Raw genomic sequence first — 16,474 nt, forward strand, 5'->3', positions numbered from 1 at the left:
TAGTGTTTATTCATCAGAGAACGCTCTTCCTCTGGTCTTCCTCTAGTACTCACTGAACTGAGTCGAGGTTCTTCTCCTCCTGCTTCCTGAGGCCCTCTGCTTCTTCTTTATCTGAGGGGACAGGGTCCTGGGGAAGGGGAACACCAGAGGTCTGGAGCTGTACCGCCACAGCACGACACGCTGATGGGATCTACAGTAGAGATAAGAGTTAGTTTAATCATAAATGATTATATATGTTATATAGCACTGGGTCCTGTGGCACTACACTCTGATGGGATATATAGCTAGTGGAGGTAAAGACGGGTCATCTCAGGCCAAGCACATTAATCTATACATGACCTGTAGATTCTCAACTTCAGAGACATGTTTGAAGCCACTTGACTGCCTATTCAGTCACAAAGCATTACTCTTGAAGGCTTATGTCACACCATACTTCCACATGCCTAACAAACAGGCAATAGTATTTTATTAATATTTTATTTAGTAAATATTTTCCTAACCATTTCTTGAACTGCATTGTTGGTTAAGGGCTTGTAAGTAAGCATTTCACGTTAAGGTCTACACCTGTTGTATTCAGCGCATGTGACAAATAACATTTGATTTGATTTTAATAGCATATATGTTTTGTTATTCATTGAAAAAAATAGTTGAGATGACATCATCACAAACCATTCACACCCAGATGGTAGTAATGACAATTTCCACCAGTGGAAAGGCAGGAAGGGTCTCTTACAGCGACTTCGATGCCGATGGTCTCGTACTGACGGTGGACCTTGTCAGCGAGGTCGTCGAACAGCCGGACGATGGAGGGCTTCTCCAGGGACATAGCTGAGCTGAGGCCTGAGCGGACGATGGCAGGCCAGGTCAGGGTGATGCAGTCCCAGTCATGCAGGTTGGCCAGGCACACCCCACTGTGGTTCCCCAAGAGACAGTACAAGGCACCCTGGAGAGAGGAGAGATGGGGGGGGGGGTAAGGAAGGATGAGGAAAATAATGAAGGATGGCGAATATGACGATGAGGGCTCAAAGTTATATTCCATTTATCTATTTACATCATCAGTCATTTAGTCAGTCAGTCAATCGATTGAGCAATTATTATCAATGATCAATTTGCGATAACCAGCCTAGATCATGTGTGTGTGAATGAGGTAGGGGAGTGTTTCTGTGTGTGGTCTAGATAAAAGATAAACAGGACAGAGACAGGCCAGTCGTACTTTGAATTGCTGCTGTGTGACGTCGGCGCGGTCTGGCTCCAGGAACTCCAGCACGCGGGGGATCAGGTCCCTGCAGCAGAAGTTATAGGTCCCTAGAGCTGTGAACAGCACACTCTGAGCCCGGCTACGCACCTGGAGGGACACACATGAGGTACTCACCCTCAAATGGTGGTTCTTTCTTAACACATTTTTCTTGATTCCTTGCATCCTGTCTCCTCGCCGCCTCCTCAAAAAACATCAGAGGAGATTAATGTGTTTTGAGGTGGCGAGGAGAGAGGAATCAAGGAACATGAAGGCAGATTGATAAAACATCTCTCTCACCACAGTAATGTTTTGTTCATCTGCTGGAGCTACTAAAACAAACATGTGTGGTAGTGAACTGAGCTAACCTGACTGTAGGTGCTGGTGGAGAGCCTCAGCAGATCCCGCATCAGTTCCTGGTGGATACTCCTGTACTCACACCCCTCCACTGTTAGCTTACGCAGCTGGACAACACAAAACACATGACACAGCAGCTAGGTTACAACCAGGCGTAAACACACATATTCTTCCATGACAGCAGCAGACACTTGAGAATGGACAGAACAGAGAGAGAGAGAGAGAGAGAGAGAGAGAGAGAGACAGAGGACAGAGAGACCCTACCTCGTGCTGTAGCATGACTCTGTCAATTAGCAGGGCTCGGATGTGCTGCTTCCTGCCATGAAGCTATAGGTGGATTAGAAGGGAAATGAATAACTGATTACAGGTCACCACTAGAATCAATTCAAAATGCAAAACTCAACTCTTACAAAATATATGTTAGATAAGTATGTGGGTGCTGTAAACGACCAGCATTCATTCACTCAAGTGAATTCCACCACAATCTCCGCCATGGCCCCAGTATGGCGTCCTAGCTAGATCTCTCACCCTGTTCTCCATGGACTTCTTGACCAGGTTGAAGCTCTTCCAGCGAGAGTCAAACTCGTGTTTGTGGGAGCCTTTGAAGTGCAGCAGGTCACTGATGATCTTGATGATGGAGAACAGAGACTTGGTGTCGTCCTCTGAGTGCTCCAGAATGTGATCTGAGGAAATAACACAGAACAAACCATTACATGATCTGGATATGTTTTAGAGATGGTTTATTAGATCTTAATATGTGAAGAGAGTGACAAGGTGGTGGACACATAGCAATTTCAAAAACCATTACACTTATAGGAAGGGAAATTATCTGGATAGGTTTACACTTTTTGTGTTAGTTAGATCTGGATGTGAAGAAATGCAGAATACAGCAGAAGACAAGTTTCCGTTAGACATCTGTGTACATTGGAGAATAAAGTAATCTTGCCAAGACAATGATAATACAGCAGTCGATGACAGGACACAGTATCTGGAAGGTAGATGTGATACGTTTCACACTTACAGTATAACAGTTGTTTGGGTGGCTGTGGTTTGATGTTGGGGTGTGGGGTTGTGTTGTGGTTACAGGATCAGGAGGGGACGAGAGTTTGTTGTTTGGTGTGGTGGTGTTGTTACAGGAGGTGGATGTTGATTTGATGTTAGGTGGGGTTGTGTTGTGGTTACAGCGACAGGAGGAGAGCGGACACTACTCACGTAGCAGCTGCCTCATCACTCTGCAGATAGCATCTCTGTAGTTTTCTCTGGACACATCTGCAGGGAGGGAGAGAGAGTTGAGGAATTACAACTCAGGCTAGCCACACTATGTACACATCCCAGTCACAATATGACTGCCCACACAAAGAAAATCAGAGCACAGCTAACTTTGAGGGTAGATAGTAATACTCCCTACCATCGGCCATCCCTGTGAAGAGGTTGGTCTCCCCCAGATTCACCAAGCTAGTCACCCTGATGGAGAAAGAGAGGTTACAAAGTTAAAAAACACTGTGGTAAAACACTTTGTGACAACAAAGGACTTCATAAATACATTTTATTGATTAAGCTTGACTGTTTGCTAATTAAATGTGTCCTACTCACAGTTCAGGGATGGGCTCTCCTTGCAGCAGGGGCAACAGGCTACCTGCTCCCAGAAGGCAGTGCTGTACGATGGACAAACTCTGTAGGACGTCATCCCTGAAAAAACAGAATTAAGACAGTTACATGCAGGGTCCACATAACACTGATTACACATTATAGAGCAGAACAGGGTTGTGTTCAGTGGGACGGAAACTTTTTGAAACAGAGTGAAACAGGGTGGTACCAGCTAAACTTTTCAGGACAATAGCATACTTAGGACAAACAGCACAATGCGACACTTGTCCGTTGCAAAAAGTATTTGCTACTGTGTGCACTACTGAAGTAGTGGTGTAGTAGAGACCCAGCCTTGGTTTAAAAGGGTGTTCCTGCTTCTGGTTCAGAAGATCATAAAAAGGTTAGCTTATTCTTGGATTAGTTTAGTATCCTATCCTTGCACCTGTCTACTCCAGACTTAACCTGCCACTGTCACACTGTTTAATGTGTCTTCAACCTGGTAAAGTCCTGGCAAAACGTGTGTTTCTAATTGGAAAAGTTTAGGTAGTCCTTTTGTTTCAGTCGGTTTTCTTCTGTTTGATAACTGATGATTAGGACCCTTTTCTCACTGTCTTTTAGTTAGTTAGTTAGTTTATCCCTCCTCACCTGGTCATGTCCTGTTCCCCCTGGGCGTATCTCTGCAGTCGGAGCAGCTCTGGCTGTAGGATCAGGTCAAGAACGTAGAACACAAAGCGGGTCTCCTCCACACTGGGGACGTGCCACTGGATGTTCAGGTTCCACAGGTCCCCCGGACGACCCCAGTCCTGGAGACACAGGAGGAGAGAAAGCAGGGTTTGTTCTGGATCAAAAAGGGGCTTAGGTGGTGGGTGTGGGTAGAGCCCGACCGATATATCGGATTGCCGATATTGTCCTTTTACCGATATATCGGTAAATAACTCCACCGATAACCAATATTCAATAAATAGGATGAAAAAAACCTGATCTCATGCTAATCTGAACACTTGCGGCCAGAAGCATAGTTATTGGACAATTGCTCTTTTGGATGGAAATTCATGAGAATGCAGTGTGGAAAAAAATACACTTTAATTTCCCTGCAGTAAAACAGTATATCGGCGTCGGTGAGTTTTGTACCCCAAAAAATTTGAATCGGTATCAGACCCGAAAAAACATATCGGTTGGGCTCTATGCATGGCAATGGGCGCAGTCGGCGGGCTGAAATTTGTCTGGCTCCCCATCTTGGCGGAGGAGAGCATTTTGGTGTTTTAATGCCACTTTCCTGCATTCTACAAATTTCTTCAGGAGCTTAGAGAAATATTTAAGTTTAAAGCAAATTTCCTGCAATTCTACACATTTTGCCATGGAGCTGAGATACAGTGGGGAAAAAAGTATTTAGTCAGCCACCAATTGTGCAAGTTCTCCCACTTAAAAAGATGCGAGAGGCCTGTAATTTTCATCATAGGTACACGTCAACTATGACAGACAAATGGAGAATTTTTTTCTCCAGAAAATCACATTGTAGGATTTTTAATGAATTTATTTGCAAATTATGGTGGAAAATAAGTATTTGGTCACCTACAAACAAGCAAGATTTCTGGCTCTCACAGACCTGTAACTTCTTCTTTAAGAGGCTCCTCTGTCCTCCACTCGTTACCTGTATTAATGGCACCTGTTTGAACTTGTTATCAGTATAAAAGACACCTGTCCACAACCTCAAACAGTCACACTCCAAACTCCACTATGGCCAAGACCAAAGAGCTGTCAAAGGACACCAGAAACAAAATTGTAGACCTGCACCAGGCTGGGAAGACTGAATCTGCAATAGGTAAGCAGCTTGGTTTGAAGAAATCAACTGTGGGAGCAATTATTAGGAAATGGAAGACATACAAGACCACTGATAATCTCCCTCGATCTGAGGCTCCACGCAAGATCTCACCCTGTGGGGTCAAAATGATCACAAGAACGGTGAGCAAAAATCCCAGAACCACACGGGGGGACCTAGTGAATGACCTGCAGAGAGCTGGGACCAAAGTAACAAAGCCTACCATCAGTAACACACTACGCCGCCAGGGACTCAAATCCTGCAGTGCCAGACGTGTCCCCCTGCTTAAGCCAGTACATGTCCAGGCCCGTCTGAAGTTTGCTAGAGTGCATTTGGATGATCCAGAAGAGGATTGGGAGAATGTCATATGGTCAGATGAAACCAAAATAGAACTTTTTGGTAAAAACTCAACTCGTCGTGTTTGGAGGACAAAGAATGCTGAGTTGCATCCAAAGAACACCATACCTACTGTGAAGCATGGGGGTGGAAACATCATGCTTTGAGGCTGTTTTTCTGCAAAGGGACCAGGACGACTGATCCGTGTAAAGGAAAGAATGAATGGGGCCATGTATCGTGAGATTTTGAGTGAAAACCTCCTTCCATCAGCAAGGGCATTGAAGATGAAACGTGGCTGGGTCTTTCAGCATGACAATGATCCCAAACACACCGCATAGGCAAAGAAGGAGTGGCTTCGTAAGAAGCATTTCAAGGTCCTGGAGTGGCCTAGCCAGTCTCGAGATCTCAACCCCATAGAAAATCTTTGGAGGGAGTTGAAAGTCCGTGTTGCCCAGCGACAGCCCCAAAACATCACTGCTCTAGAGGAGATGTGCATGGAGGAATGGGCCAAAATACCAGCAACAGTGTGTGAAAACCTTGTGAAGACTTACAGAAAACGTTTGACCTGTGTCATTGCCAACAAAGGGTATATAACAAAGTATTGAGAAACTTTTGTTATTGACCAAATACTTATTTTCACCATAATTTGCAAATAAATTCTGCTCGGCAAAATAAGACCTGCTCGGCAAAAACGTAAAAATCAATGACAGATTTCTTTAGTCATCTTAAATTGTGTATACTGGCTAAAGCATCTAAAAAATTTACAAACAGTACCATTGCCGCTTTTTCTCGTTTTTAAAGCAAATGTATTTTAAGGGAGTATGCGAGCACACTCGTTCGGTTCGCCTAGCCGACTCCGGCTAACCGAACTGAAGCATGCTGACGCCTTTACTCAATGAGCGGGGGCAGCACTGAGTGAGCCTGCAAAATCACTTCCTGGAGTAGCCCAAACTAAGCATGTTATGTCTCCATGAGACGCCATCTTAACCAACTTAATTTGGCTTCAATGCACTATTGAGGCTTCACATAGGAATGAATGGTGTCACATGATCAATGGTTTTGTCCATTCAAATATACAGACATTGACATGCACGCAAGTAACGCACACACACAAAACACACATCTGCTTGTCTTGTAGTCCTGACACCAATTCTAAGAACAGCAGGCAAGACACCTTATCTGGCATCTAGTGCCATACAGACTTGAATCCATTGAGCTAGCCAACAAGCTGCCCTGGGGCACATCCCAATAATCTCTCCTTCCTCCTGTAGTGAACACTCGTTCACTACTCCATACACATTTTAAAGCATTGGATTGGTAATAGGCATGGCCTGAAGTGAGTTTCCATATACCAGTTATTTCCTTTCAAATCCATGAAGGGAAGTGAACAAGTGCACACTTCGGGGAGAAATGAGAGATTATGCCTCTACCTCTACTGGGGATGACATAATAGGATCACACTCAAGGCCTTTTCATAGAGATGCATAGAGGGTGCACTTGCCACAAAAGCCTGTTTTAGCGTGGGCTGCGCCATGGAGGGATTTCACCATTGGACTTCCTATGGGCAAAGATAGGCGTGTCCTCTATCCATCTCTATGGGCCCTTCTCACTGACTAAGTGGGCATGGGTAGGGCTGAGGAGAGTGAACGAGGAAGGGAGGACAAATAGAGGAGAGTTGTGTAACTGTCTGGTAGGTTAAGAGGGCAGAGTTATATTATGCCCTGGACCTCTCTACTAGTCTGGCCTGGTTCTTTTGACACACTTTCTTTCAGAAGGTCCAGAGTGGCTGATAAACGATGAGACCAATCAAGAAGATATAATAATGTAAAAATATATAAAATAACACCATTTGTGATAGAAATGGACAGAAGTACTCGATAATCGCCATTGTTCGGGGTCTTCTGGGTTATAAACAGGGGTGCACATAACTTTTTCAGTGAGTTACTCAGGTGAGTACCAGCAGAGGGTGTCTGGTGTCACCCCATTTGTAGCGGTCTTAATAAGTGCAGTCTTCCTCACTGTCCTCCTCAGTGCCGCCACCACTGTCCTCCTCAGTGCCGCCACCACTGTCCTCCTCAGTGCCGCCACCACTGTCCTCCTCAGTGCCGCCACCACTGTCCTCTGCTTCAGCTTCCTGCATGGTAGATGATGAAGATGCTGCAGATGCACCTCCCTGTCCTTGGTTGAGCCTCCGATTAGCTGTCTCCATCCACAGGTCAACAGCAGGCTTTGGGTCAAATGTCTCTGTGGTCTGCTTTGACAGGTGAATGTGCATCTGGGCTGAGAGACGAGCATGTGACAGACGAGATCTGTACTTGATTTTTATTATGTTGAGATGTGAGAATCCCCTCTCACAAGCTGCACTGCTTAAAGGCAGTGTAAGAGTAAGCATCTGGGTTACTTGTATTTACTATTTGGACCAAGTCATACACAGAAGAGGCTCCCAGGCGTTTTCCTGCCTGCTTTAAGAGCATCCATTCTGTCACAGTGGTATCTTTGTCAAGTTGCAAGGTGGCCTCATATTTCTTGAGAATGCTGCAAACTGTTGTGTTTCCAAAACTGTGGAGGTCTTGCATTTCCTGAGGCCATGTTGAAGGATCAAATACTAAGAAATGATCACATGACTTGAGGGAGTCATATCTGATTTCAAACTCAATTAACCCCCTGAGTAAGTGTGTCTTGTCTCTGTCAGCATCGGAAACAGTGTGTGCCCTGTGGCTTTCACCATCAAGCAGAAGTGTGAACTGTCCAATGGCCACCATGAGTTCATCCTTACATTCTCCAATGGTCAGCTTTTCCTTCTGAAACCTAATGGATGTGGTCTTCAAAATGTTGCAAATGTCAAGCATGTTTGACAGAAAGCACTGAAAACGCTCTGTGCAGATATGCTGCAAGTCACTGTTATCACTCATAACCAGTTGCATTTTAACGGCTGGCAATAGTCTTGATATTTTTAACAGTGTTTCATGCCTCCATGCAGACCATCTGATATTATGAAACTTACCCAGTTTCACAAAGGAGATCCCATTTTCTTCACATAGCTTATTCAGTGCAGCCATTTTTTTTCTCCACCTTTTTGTAAATAAAACTGCAGCAGCTTGACCACAGAGCGATTAAATGTCTCACAGTAAGGAACGTTGCGATCAGCTGATTTCGCGCAATTCTCCAGTGTGTGCGGTGCACAGAATGTGCACAAGGGAGTCTCCAACCGCAGCAAGTTGCCGGAGTTTTGGCACAAAGCCGTTGTAGATACCTACGTTAACAGCAGCCCTGTCTGTGCACACAGCGACCAACTTTGTTGTCCAGTCATCCAAGCCTGTGTCCTGGAAAAGTCTCACAATTCCGTCTGTTATGGCCTGCGCGGTTCGGTCAGCACCCAATTCAATCAGTCCAATAAAGTCTGAAGTAAACTCTCCGTTGCTGGACACAGACACAATGTAAACGATTACCTGCTCAGTTTTTGTGATGTCCTCAGATCCATCAAAAAGCAGCCCCCAAAATTCAGCAGACTGCAACTTGGCTCGTAACTCCCCGCTGATGGTGTGAGCGATGCTCTGGATGATCCGTGTGCCCCCTTCACGTGAATGATATGCACCTCCGACATTTACTCCTAGCCGCTTCAGTAAAGGAACATCCTCAGAATAGGAAGACATGGGACGTGCGTGTTTAGCTTTATGGAAGGCGAGGAGAAAAATATTAAACAGAGCTTGCCGCTGTTCTTCATTCAGCTTGTCTCGCCATCTGGCAAGTGGACATTTCTTCTCGGCTAGCTTGTTTAGCAATGGCTTGCGCCACATTCGTGTGCTCCTTGCTCCTTTCATGTTTGTCAAATAAAGGATGGTTGAAATTCTTTGAGCCTTTATAAAATGCACCTGTTTTGTCTGCTAGATGTAGATTTGAGCGGCAAATCTTGCACCACATTTCAGTGCGCTCATCTTTAGCTTCAAGCCACTGCACATCTTGGAGCCACTTCTCCGAAAAAATTATTTTCTTCGGCTCTGGCTCCAGTTGGCGTTTCTTTGTAGGTGGCGTAATGCCAAATAAGCTGCTTAATGTCTGTTGCTTTTTGGACATCCCTGACAGTAGTTGACAAGCAACATGTCATGTGTAAGGTTAGATGAGAAGATCGGTCAAGTACGCAAAGGCGCGTAGTAACACAAGTGGCATTACGCATTCCTGATTTTTGTCGCGCTTGCGTACCTGCGTACCAGTTATGTGCACCCCTGGTTATAAAAATATATTCCCACCAAAGAAAATAGCAGAAATTTGGCAGGCAGGAATCTAAAGTTTTGAACTTGATACCTTGATGGGTAGGTAGTCCTATATGGGCTGTTGAAAGTCAGCTGGTACACTGTAGTACTCTGTGGGGTAGATAGATGTGTTACCCCTATCACCAACCCTGCATGTGCCCCTAACCCTAACCCTGTACATATACACTGTAAATACCTTGATGGGTAGGTAGTCCTGTGTGGACTGCTGAAAGCCTCCTGGAACACTGCAGTACTCTGTGGGGTAGATGAGGGCTGTTGACCTCAGGATATGATGCAGCAGGTTACAGGCCAGGGTGTAGCCCTGTTTACACTTCAGATGGAGGGTCAGCTGCAGTATCTGAACCAGCTGGGTGCAGTAAGGGAGGATCTTGTCCCCGTCTACACGAGTCACCTGGGGAGGACAAGGAAAGGAAGGAAGGAGGGTTAGGAGAGAACATACAGACTCCCCCCTGTGTTCTGTTCATTAGGGCACACAACAGAAAATGTTTTTAAAAAACATTTTGTGCCGATTTTTTTTTTTTTGCTTTCTTATCAGACAACATTAGGTTAGTAACTCCCGCTTTTGAAAAATGTTTTCCTGTTTGGTGTCTATAATAATAATAATAATAATAATAATATGCCATTTAGCAGACGCTTTTATCCAAAGCGACTTACAGTCATGCGTGCATAAATTTTTGTGTATGGGTGGTCCCGGGGATCGAACCCACTACCTTGGCGTTACAAGCGCCGTGCTCTGTCTACTGACAGGTGAAGGGAACAAGAGTCTCTCAGTCAGTATGGATGCAGGATGATGACCTCACCTCTGACAGTAGCTGGAGGTTCCATAGTAACTCCTTATCCAGTTCCTCCTCACTCAACACCTCTTCATCTGGAAATCAATAACATCATCAAGAACAACATCATCAACGTGACAGACATAGTGAGATACTCAGAGGCCAACTAAGAACAAGGACCCATTGATTCCCACTTCTACTCTAAGCCCTCCATATCAAATCAACACACATCGCATCGTATTGATCAAATCAAATCAAGATTTTGATTTATAGCCCTGCACTTAAACAGAACACACTTCCTACTTAGTGAGTACTTACTGACAGCGATCTGGTTTATGGCATTGCAGCAGTGGGGCACAAAAAGCTTCAGAGACTGTGCCGGGTGACACTTGGAGGCTGCTCTGCACATGTCAGCCACCATCCTGCCAGCCACACGAGTCTCAAAGATGTTGGTGGTGGCAAAGTTGAAGACCTTCTCCAGAGCCACCTGAGTACAGCCAGAAAAAATAAATGGTTGAGTGTGTGTGTGTGTGTGTGTGTGTGTGTGTGTGTGTGTGTGAGTGTGCGTCCTACCTTGAAGATGTCTATGGAGCACTGTGTGAGGATGGTACTGAAGGTAGAAGACAGTCCCAGCTCCACCAGGCTCTCCAGATGGGTCATCTTCTCTGTCTCGGTCTCCTCTCTGGTCTGCTCCAGAGTACTGCTGTCTATCAGGGCAAAACACCTGGACGGAGACACACACACACACACACACACAGAGAGAGAGACAGACCCAGACACACGCGCAGACAGTTTAGAACTGCTATGCTGTTCCACTGATGAAATGCATGCATACATATGCTACATTCACTACATAACCAAAAGTATGTGGACACCTGCTCGTCGAACATCTCATTACAAAATCATGGCCATTAATATGGAGTTGGTCCCCATTTGCTGCTATAACAGCCTTTACTATTCTGGGAAGGCTTTTCACTAGATGTTGGAACATTGCTGCGGGGACTTGCTTTCATTCAGCCACAAGAGCATTAGTGAGGTCATGCACTGATTGTTTGGCGATTAGGCCTGGCTCGCAGTCGGCGTTCCAATTAATTCCAAAGGTGTTCGATGGGGTTCGGGTCAGGGCTCTGTGCAGGCCAGTCAAGTTCTTCCACACCAATCTCGACAAACCATTTCTGTACGGACCTCGCTTTGTGCACGGACCTCGCTTTGTGCACGGGGGCATTGTCATGCTGAAACAAGAAAGGGCCTTCCCCAAACGGTTGCCGAAAGTTGGAAGCACAGAATCGTCTAGAATGTAATTGTATGCTGTAGCATTAAGATTTCCCTTCACTGGAATTAAGGGGCCTAGCCCGAACCATGAAAAACAGCCCCAGACCATTTTTCTTCCTCCACCAAACTTTACAGTTGGCACTATGCATTGGGGCAGGTAGCCTTCTCCTGGCATCCGCCAAACCCAGATTCGTCCGTCGGACTGCCAGATGGTGAAGCGTGATTCATCACTCCAGAGAACGCGTTTCCACTGCTCCAGAGTCCAATGACGGCAAGCTTTACGCCACTCCAACCGACTCTTGGCATTGCGCATGGTGATCTTAGGCTTGTGTGCGGCTGCTCGGCCATGGAAACCCATTTTGTGAAGCTCCAGACGAACAGTTATTTTGCTGACGTTGCTTCCAGAGGCCACTTCGCGGCTGAGCCGTTGTCGCTCCTAGACGTTTCCACTTCACAATAACAGCACTTACAGTTGACCGGGGCAGCTCTAGCAGGGCAGAAATTTGACGAACTGACTTGTTGGAAAGGTGGCATCCTATGACGGTGCCACGTTGAAAGTCACCGAGCTCTTCAGTAAGGCCATTCTACTGCCAATGTTTGTCTATGGCGATTGCATGGCTGTGTGCTCAATTTTATACACCTGTCAGCAACGGGTGTGGCTGAAATAGCCTAATTCACTAATTTGAAGGAGTGTCCACATACTTTTGTATATATTGTGTACATAGACTTCGTTCTCCATACTCATACCTGTCCATGAACTGAAGAACAAAGTCCTCAAACTCTGCAGAGGCTGAGCACATCTCTCTCTCCACCTCTGTCAGGTCGCTCCTTTCATGAACAGCAGATGAACAGTCCACCAAAGGCACAAGAGTCGCAAACGTAGCAATGAATTGGAACGTTATCTGCAGAAAGGAGGGAGAGCAAAAGTTAGACCTGCAACACACACACACACACTTCCAAATTGATGACAATCTCTGTACCCAAGCAACCCCAGTGTAGGCCTACGAGAGCTTCTTCTTTCCCCTGAACTCCATTACCCACCATGCACTTGCTGAAGTCGTTGGGGTCGACCCCGGGCAGGGCCCTCATGAGGAGGGGCAGCATGTGTGTGGGCCCCTCGGGGAAGCGTTGGCCCCCAGACACCAGGCTGCGAGCCACGCCGATCATACAACTCAGGGTGGCAGTCAGCTGGTGGGGCTCTGTCAGTGTCTCCATAGCAGGGTAGGTTCTATAAAGGGAGGACAAGACAGAATTGAGAAACGTAAAATACTGTCAAATACTGCCATACCGTCAAAAATATTGTGCTATGATATTTTGGCTATATTTGCCTTAGAACTTTAGTTAATCTGCCTTTTGGAATACAGAACCCCCCATTCCAGTTCTTCCATTTGTAAACTCTACCCAGTGTCTCCCATAGATTAGCCTATTTTCCAGGCGGGGCACACAGGTCCCGATTTAATATTCAGGGCCTCTTAAGCTCAAAGTCAAATAGAAATCAACTGAAGACTGAAGGTTTTAGGCATTGAGGGTCAACAGATCTAGTGGGGCCCCGCCCCATCTATACAATGATAGAGGAAACACTGCCAATCCACTTCTCAGACAGACGGCTTGATTTGACTCACTTCTCCAGCACTGGTGGTATGACGAGTTCGGGCCTCATGAGGGCCAGGTTCTGCAGGGCCTGAGCAGCGTCCAGACTGCCCGTCTTACTGAACATGGCCAGCAGCACCGGCTGCATCATACTCTCCACGAATGCCGTGATGTCTGCCTCCGTCATCTTGTGGCTGTCCGGTACCGGCGTGAGCCACGTGGGTTTCCGGTAGCGCTCCCGGTGGAGCCGGCGCACCACGCTGGCCGGGAGGCGCTGCAGCAGCTTCATCAACTTCATCTGGGGACAGAGAGACAGAGACGGGTAAGGACATGAAGACAGAGTGACAGACAAGGTTAGAGAGACGCTGGCTGGGAGACAGGTGGGAGGACAGAGAGACAGGTACATGACACAGGAATGTAAAATTGACACAGGAATTTAAAGAAATCATGTGTCTTTCTATGTCACTTCAGTGATGACGATTACAACTTTTACTAGCTGACTTTAGCCGACCCAGGACTCATGGTACCCTCATATTGGACACCGGTCACAAGAACGTGAGGTTGTCTGTTGACATTCACCTACTTTGCAATAAAACTTCAACAGCTGAGGGGTCAGGAGAGCATCTCATGAATTGCTGGGGTTTCCCAGCAACAGAACAGGGTCACAAACACAACTCTCCGTTCAGACCTGGGTTCAAATACTATTTGAAATCTTTCAAATACTTTTAGCGTTCACTTTAGCTGGAGTGCCGGATGAGCAGGGTGTGCACTTTTATGATCATTCTATTGGTTCCATTGCGTCAGACAAGCTTAATCGAGCCCAGGTTTAGTAGTTGTAATGGTATTTGAACCCAGGTCTGTGTCCCTTACCCATAAATAAAGGTTTGTGTATGACTAGCCGGAGGCTCTGGTCTGATGACGGAGGGGGGGGATGTTCCTAGAACAGAATGGCATGTGCCCTGGATATCAGGCTAACCTTTTATAGCACGGCTGGTTGCTGCCTCTCTCACATATGTCATCAGGCTGTTATTTCTGAACTAGCGGTATGTACACACACACCCCTGAGCTTGGAGAGGAACCTGCTAGGAAGCCTAGGGAAGCTTCTGGGGGAAAGAGGGGGGGATATTGGGCACGTTCAAATTATTGGGGACAGACAGAGAGCTGCTCGCTTTGACTATGGTTGAGTATGCAGGTATGCCTGTGCAACCAAAGGTTTGTTATGGGAATGGGGTGCTTGTCTGGGTAAACATTGTAGATCATTGTAGGTCCCGTATGGCTCAGTTGGTTGAGCATGGCGCTTGCAATGCCAGGGTTGTGGGTTTGATTCCCACGGGGGACCAGTACGAAAAAGTATGAAAATGTATGCACTCACTACTGTAAGTCACTCTGGATAAGAGCGTCTGCTAAATGGCTAAAATGTCAAAGTAAATGTAGATCCTGTGCCTTCCAAGAAGGCATCCACAGGAAGTGAGAGTTCCAGTGACTCACCAGCCAGCGTCCATGGTTGGATGGGTGGAAGAAAGATGTGATGCTGTTGAAAAGGCCACTGAGCTGTGCCTGGGCTTGCTTAGTGGGGCCTCCCTGCAATCACAGAAACAGATGCTTAACAACAACAAAAATATATAGAATTCCATTGTTCTTTTCCTTAACCTTATTTAGGGGTACTATTGTGTCTTGTTATGTTTCAAGTATTTTTATGGCACGTGCACACGTACAGTGAAATGCCTTTCTTGCAAGCTCTAACCCCAATAATGCAGTAATCAATAACAATGTAATACTAAAAATAACTTAAGGTAAGTAAGCATATACTATACACAGGGTCAGTTCCAGTACCATATTTACAATGTGCAGGGATACTGGAGTGATAGAGGTAGATATGTACAGTATAGAGGTAAGGTGACTAGGCATCAGGATATATGATGACCAGAGTAGCAGCAGCGTATATGATCATTGTATGTGAGTGGGTGTGTAGAATCACTATAAATGTATGTGTATATTATGGTGTGTGTGAGCAAATTATGAAGTGAGTGTTTGTGTGTGTGTGTTAGAGTGTCAGTGTGTGTGAGTGTGTAGGGCCCTGTGAGTATGCATAAAAAATAAACAATAAATACAAGGGTCAATTCAGATAGTCCGTGTAGCCATTTTGTTATTGCGGTCTTCTGGCTTGGGGATAGAGGCTATTCAGGAGCCTGTTGCTGTCAGACTTGATGCACCGGTACCGCTTGCTGTGCGGAAGCAGAGAGATAGAGGTCCTGGATGGCAGGGAGCTCGGCCCCAGTGATGTACTGGACTGTCTGCACCACCCTCTGTAGTGCCATGCGATGAAGGGCGGTCCTATTGCCATACCAGGCAGTGATGCAGCCAGTCAAGATGCTATCAAAAGGTACAGCTGTATAACATGGAGGATTTGAGGGCCCATGCCAATCCTTTTCAACCTCCTGAGGGGGAAGAGGAGCTGTCGCCGCCTTCTTCACGACTGTGCGCTAGGGTGTGGACCATTTCAAGTCCTTAATCATTTGGACAGCGAGGAACTTGAAGCTCTCAACCCGCTTCACTGAAGCCCCATCGATGTGGATGGTGGCGTGCTCGCCCCCCTTTCCTGTAGTCCACAATCAGCTTCTTTGCCTTGTTGAGGGAGAGGTTATTCTTCCGGCACCACACTGCCAAGTCTCTGACCTCCTCCCCGTATACCGTCTCTTTGTCACCGGTGATCAGGCCTACCACCGTCGTGTCGTCAGCAAACTTGATGATGGTGTTAAGAGTCATGCATGGCCATGCAGTCGTGGGTGAACTAAGCACACACCCCTGTGGGGCCCCGTGTTGAGGGTCAGCATGGTGGAGGTGATGTTTCCTACCCTCACTACCACGTAGCCTATATATCAATACATACACACAAACTATCTAGGTCAAATAGGGGAGAGGCGCTGTATCATGGGGTGTTTCTTTATCTGTTTTTTGAAACCAGGTTTGCTGTTTATTTGAGCAATATGAGATGGAACGGAGTTCCATGCAATAATGGCTCTATATAATACTGTAGGCTTTCTTGAATTTGTTCTGGATTTGGGGACTGTGAAAAAAAGGAACAATGGTGACAATGGTGTTGAACTGTAGTCAATGAACAGCATTCTCACATAGGTATTTCTCTTATCTAGGTGGGTGAGGGCAGCGTGGAGTGCAATTGACATTGTGCCGTCTATGGATCTGTTGGGGCGGAGTGGGTCTAGGGTGTCTCGAT

At 46.2% G+C, this 16,474-nt stretch overlaps 1 protein-coding gene across 3 annotated transcripts in view; it reads right to left on the reverse strand.

Annotated features, from left to right (window-relative positions):
• The window catches only part of LOC121540794 (proteasome activator complex subunit 4B-like), a 52,655-nt gene that overhangs the window by 17,258 nt on the left and 18,923 nt on the right, over positions 1 to 16,474 (reverse strand). For all 3 annotated transcript variants that reach the window (XM_041849891.2, XM_041849890.2, XM_041849889.2), the window contains 18 exons: positions 14,728 to 14,820; positions 13,272 to 13,537; positions 12,691 to 12,877; positions 12,397 to 12,551; positions 10,951 to 11,101; positions 10,696 to 10,864; positions 10,405 to 10,472; positions 9,780 to 9,995; positions 3,824 to 3,981; positions 3,185 to 3,280; positions 3,000 to 3,055; positions 2,804 to 2,860; positions 2,120 to 2,274; positions 1,856 to 1,918; positions 1,603 to 1,698; positions 1,214 to 1,345; positions 734 to 943; positions 54 to 190 (listed from right to left, as the gene is read on the reverse strand). In XM_041849891.2, coding sequence (XP_041705825.1) covers positions 54 to 190; positions 734 to 943; positions 1,214 to 1,345; positions 1,603 to 1,698; positions 1,856 to 1,918; positions 2,120 to 2,274; positions 2,804 to 2,860; positions 3,000 to 3,055; positions 3,185 to 3,280; positions 3,824 to 3,981; positions 9,780 to 9,995; positions 10,405 to 10,472; positions 10,696 to 10,864; positions 10,951 to 11,101; positions 12,397 to 12,551; positions 12,691 to 12,877; positions 13,272 to 13,537; positions 14,728 to 14,820 — 2,465 coding nt within the window. The remainder of the gene's footprint in view (positions 1 to 53; positions 191 to 733; positions 944 to 1,213; positions 1,346 to 1,602; positions 1,699 to 1,855; positions 1,919 to 2,119; positions 2,275 to 2,803; positions 2,861 to 2,999; positions 3,056 to 3,184; positions 3,281 to 3,823; positions 3,982 to 9,779; positions 9,996 to 10,404; positions 10,473 to 10,695; positions 10,865 to 10,950; positions 11,102 to 12,396; positions 12,552 to 12,690; positions 12,878 to 13,271; positions 13,538 to 14,727; positions 14,821 to 16,474) is intronic.

This window comes from Coregonus clupeaformis, chromosome 31 (assembly GCF_020615455.1).
Source record: "Coregonus clupeaformis isolate EN_2021a chromosome 31, ASM2061545v1, whole genome shotgun sequence".
NCBI lineage: Eukaryota > Metazoa > Chordata > Actinopteri > Salmoniformes > Salmonidae > Coregonus > Coregonus clupeaformis.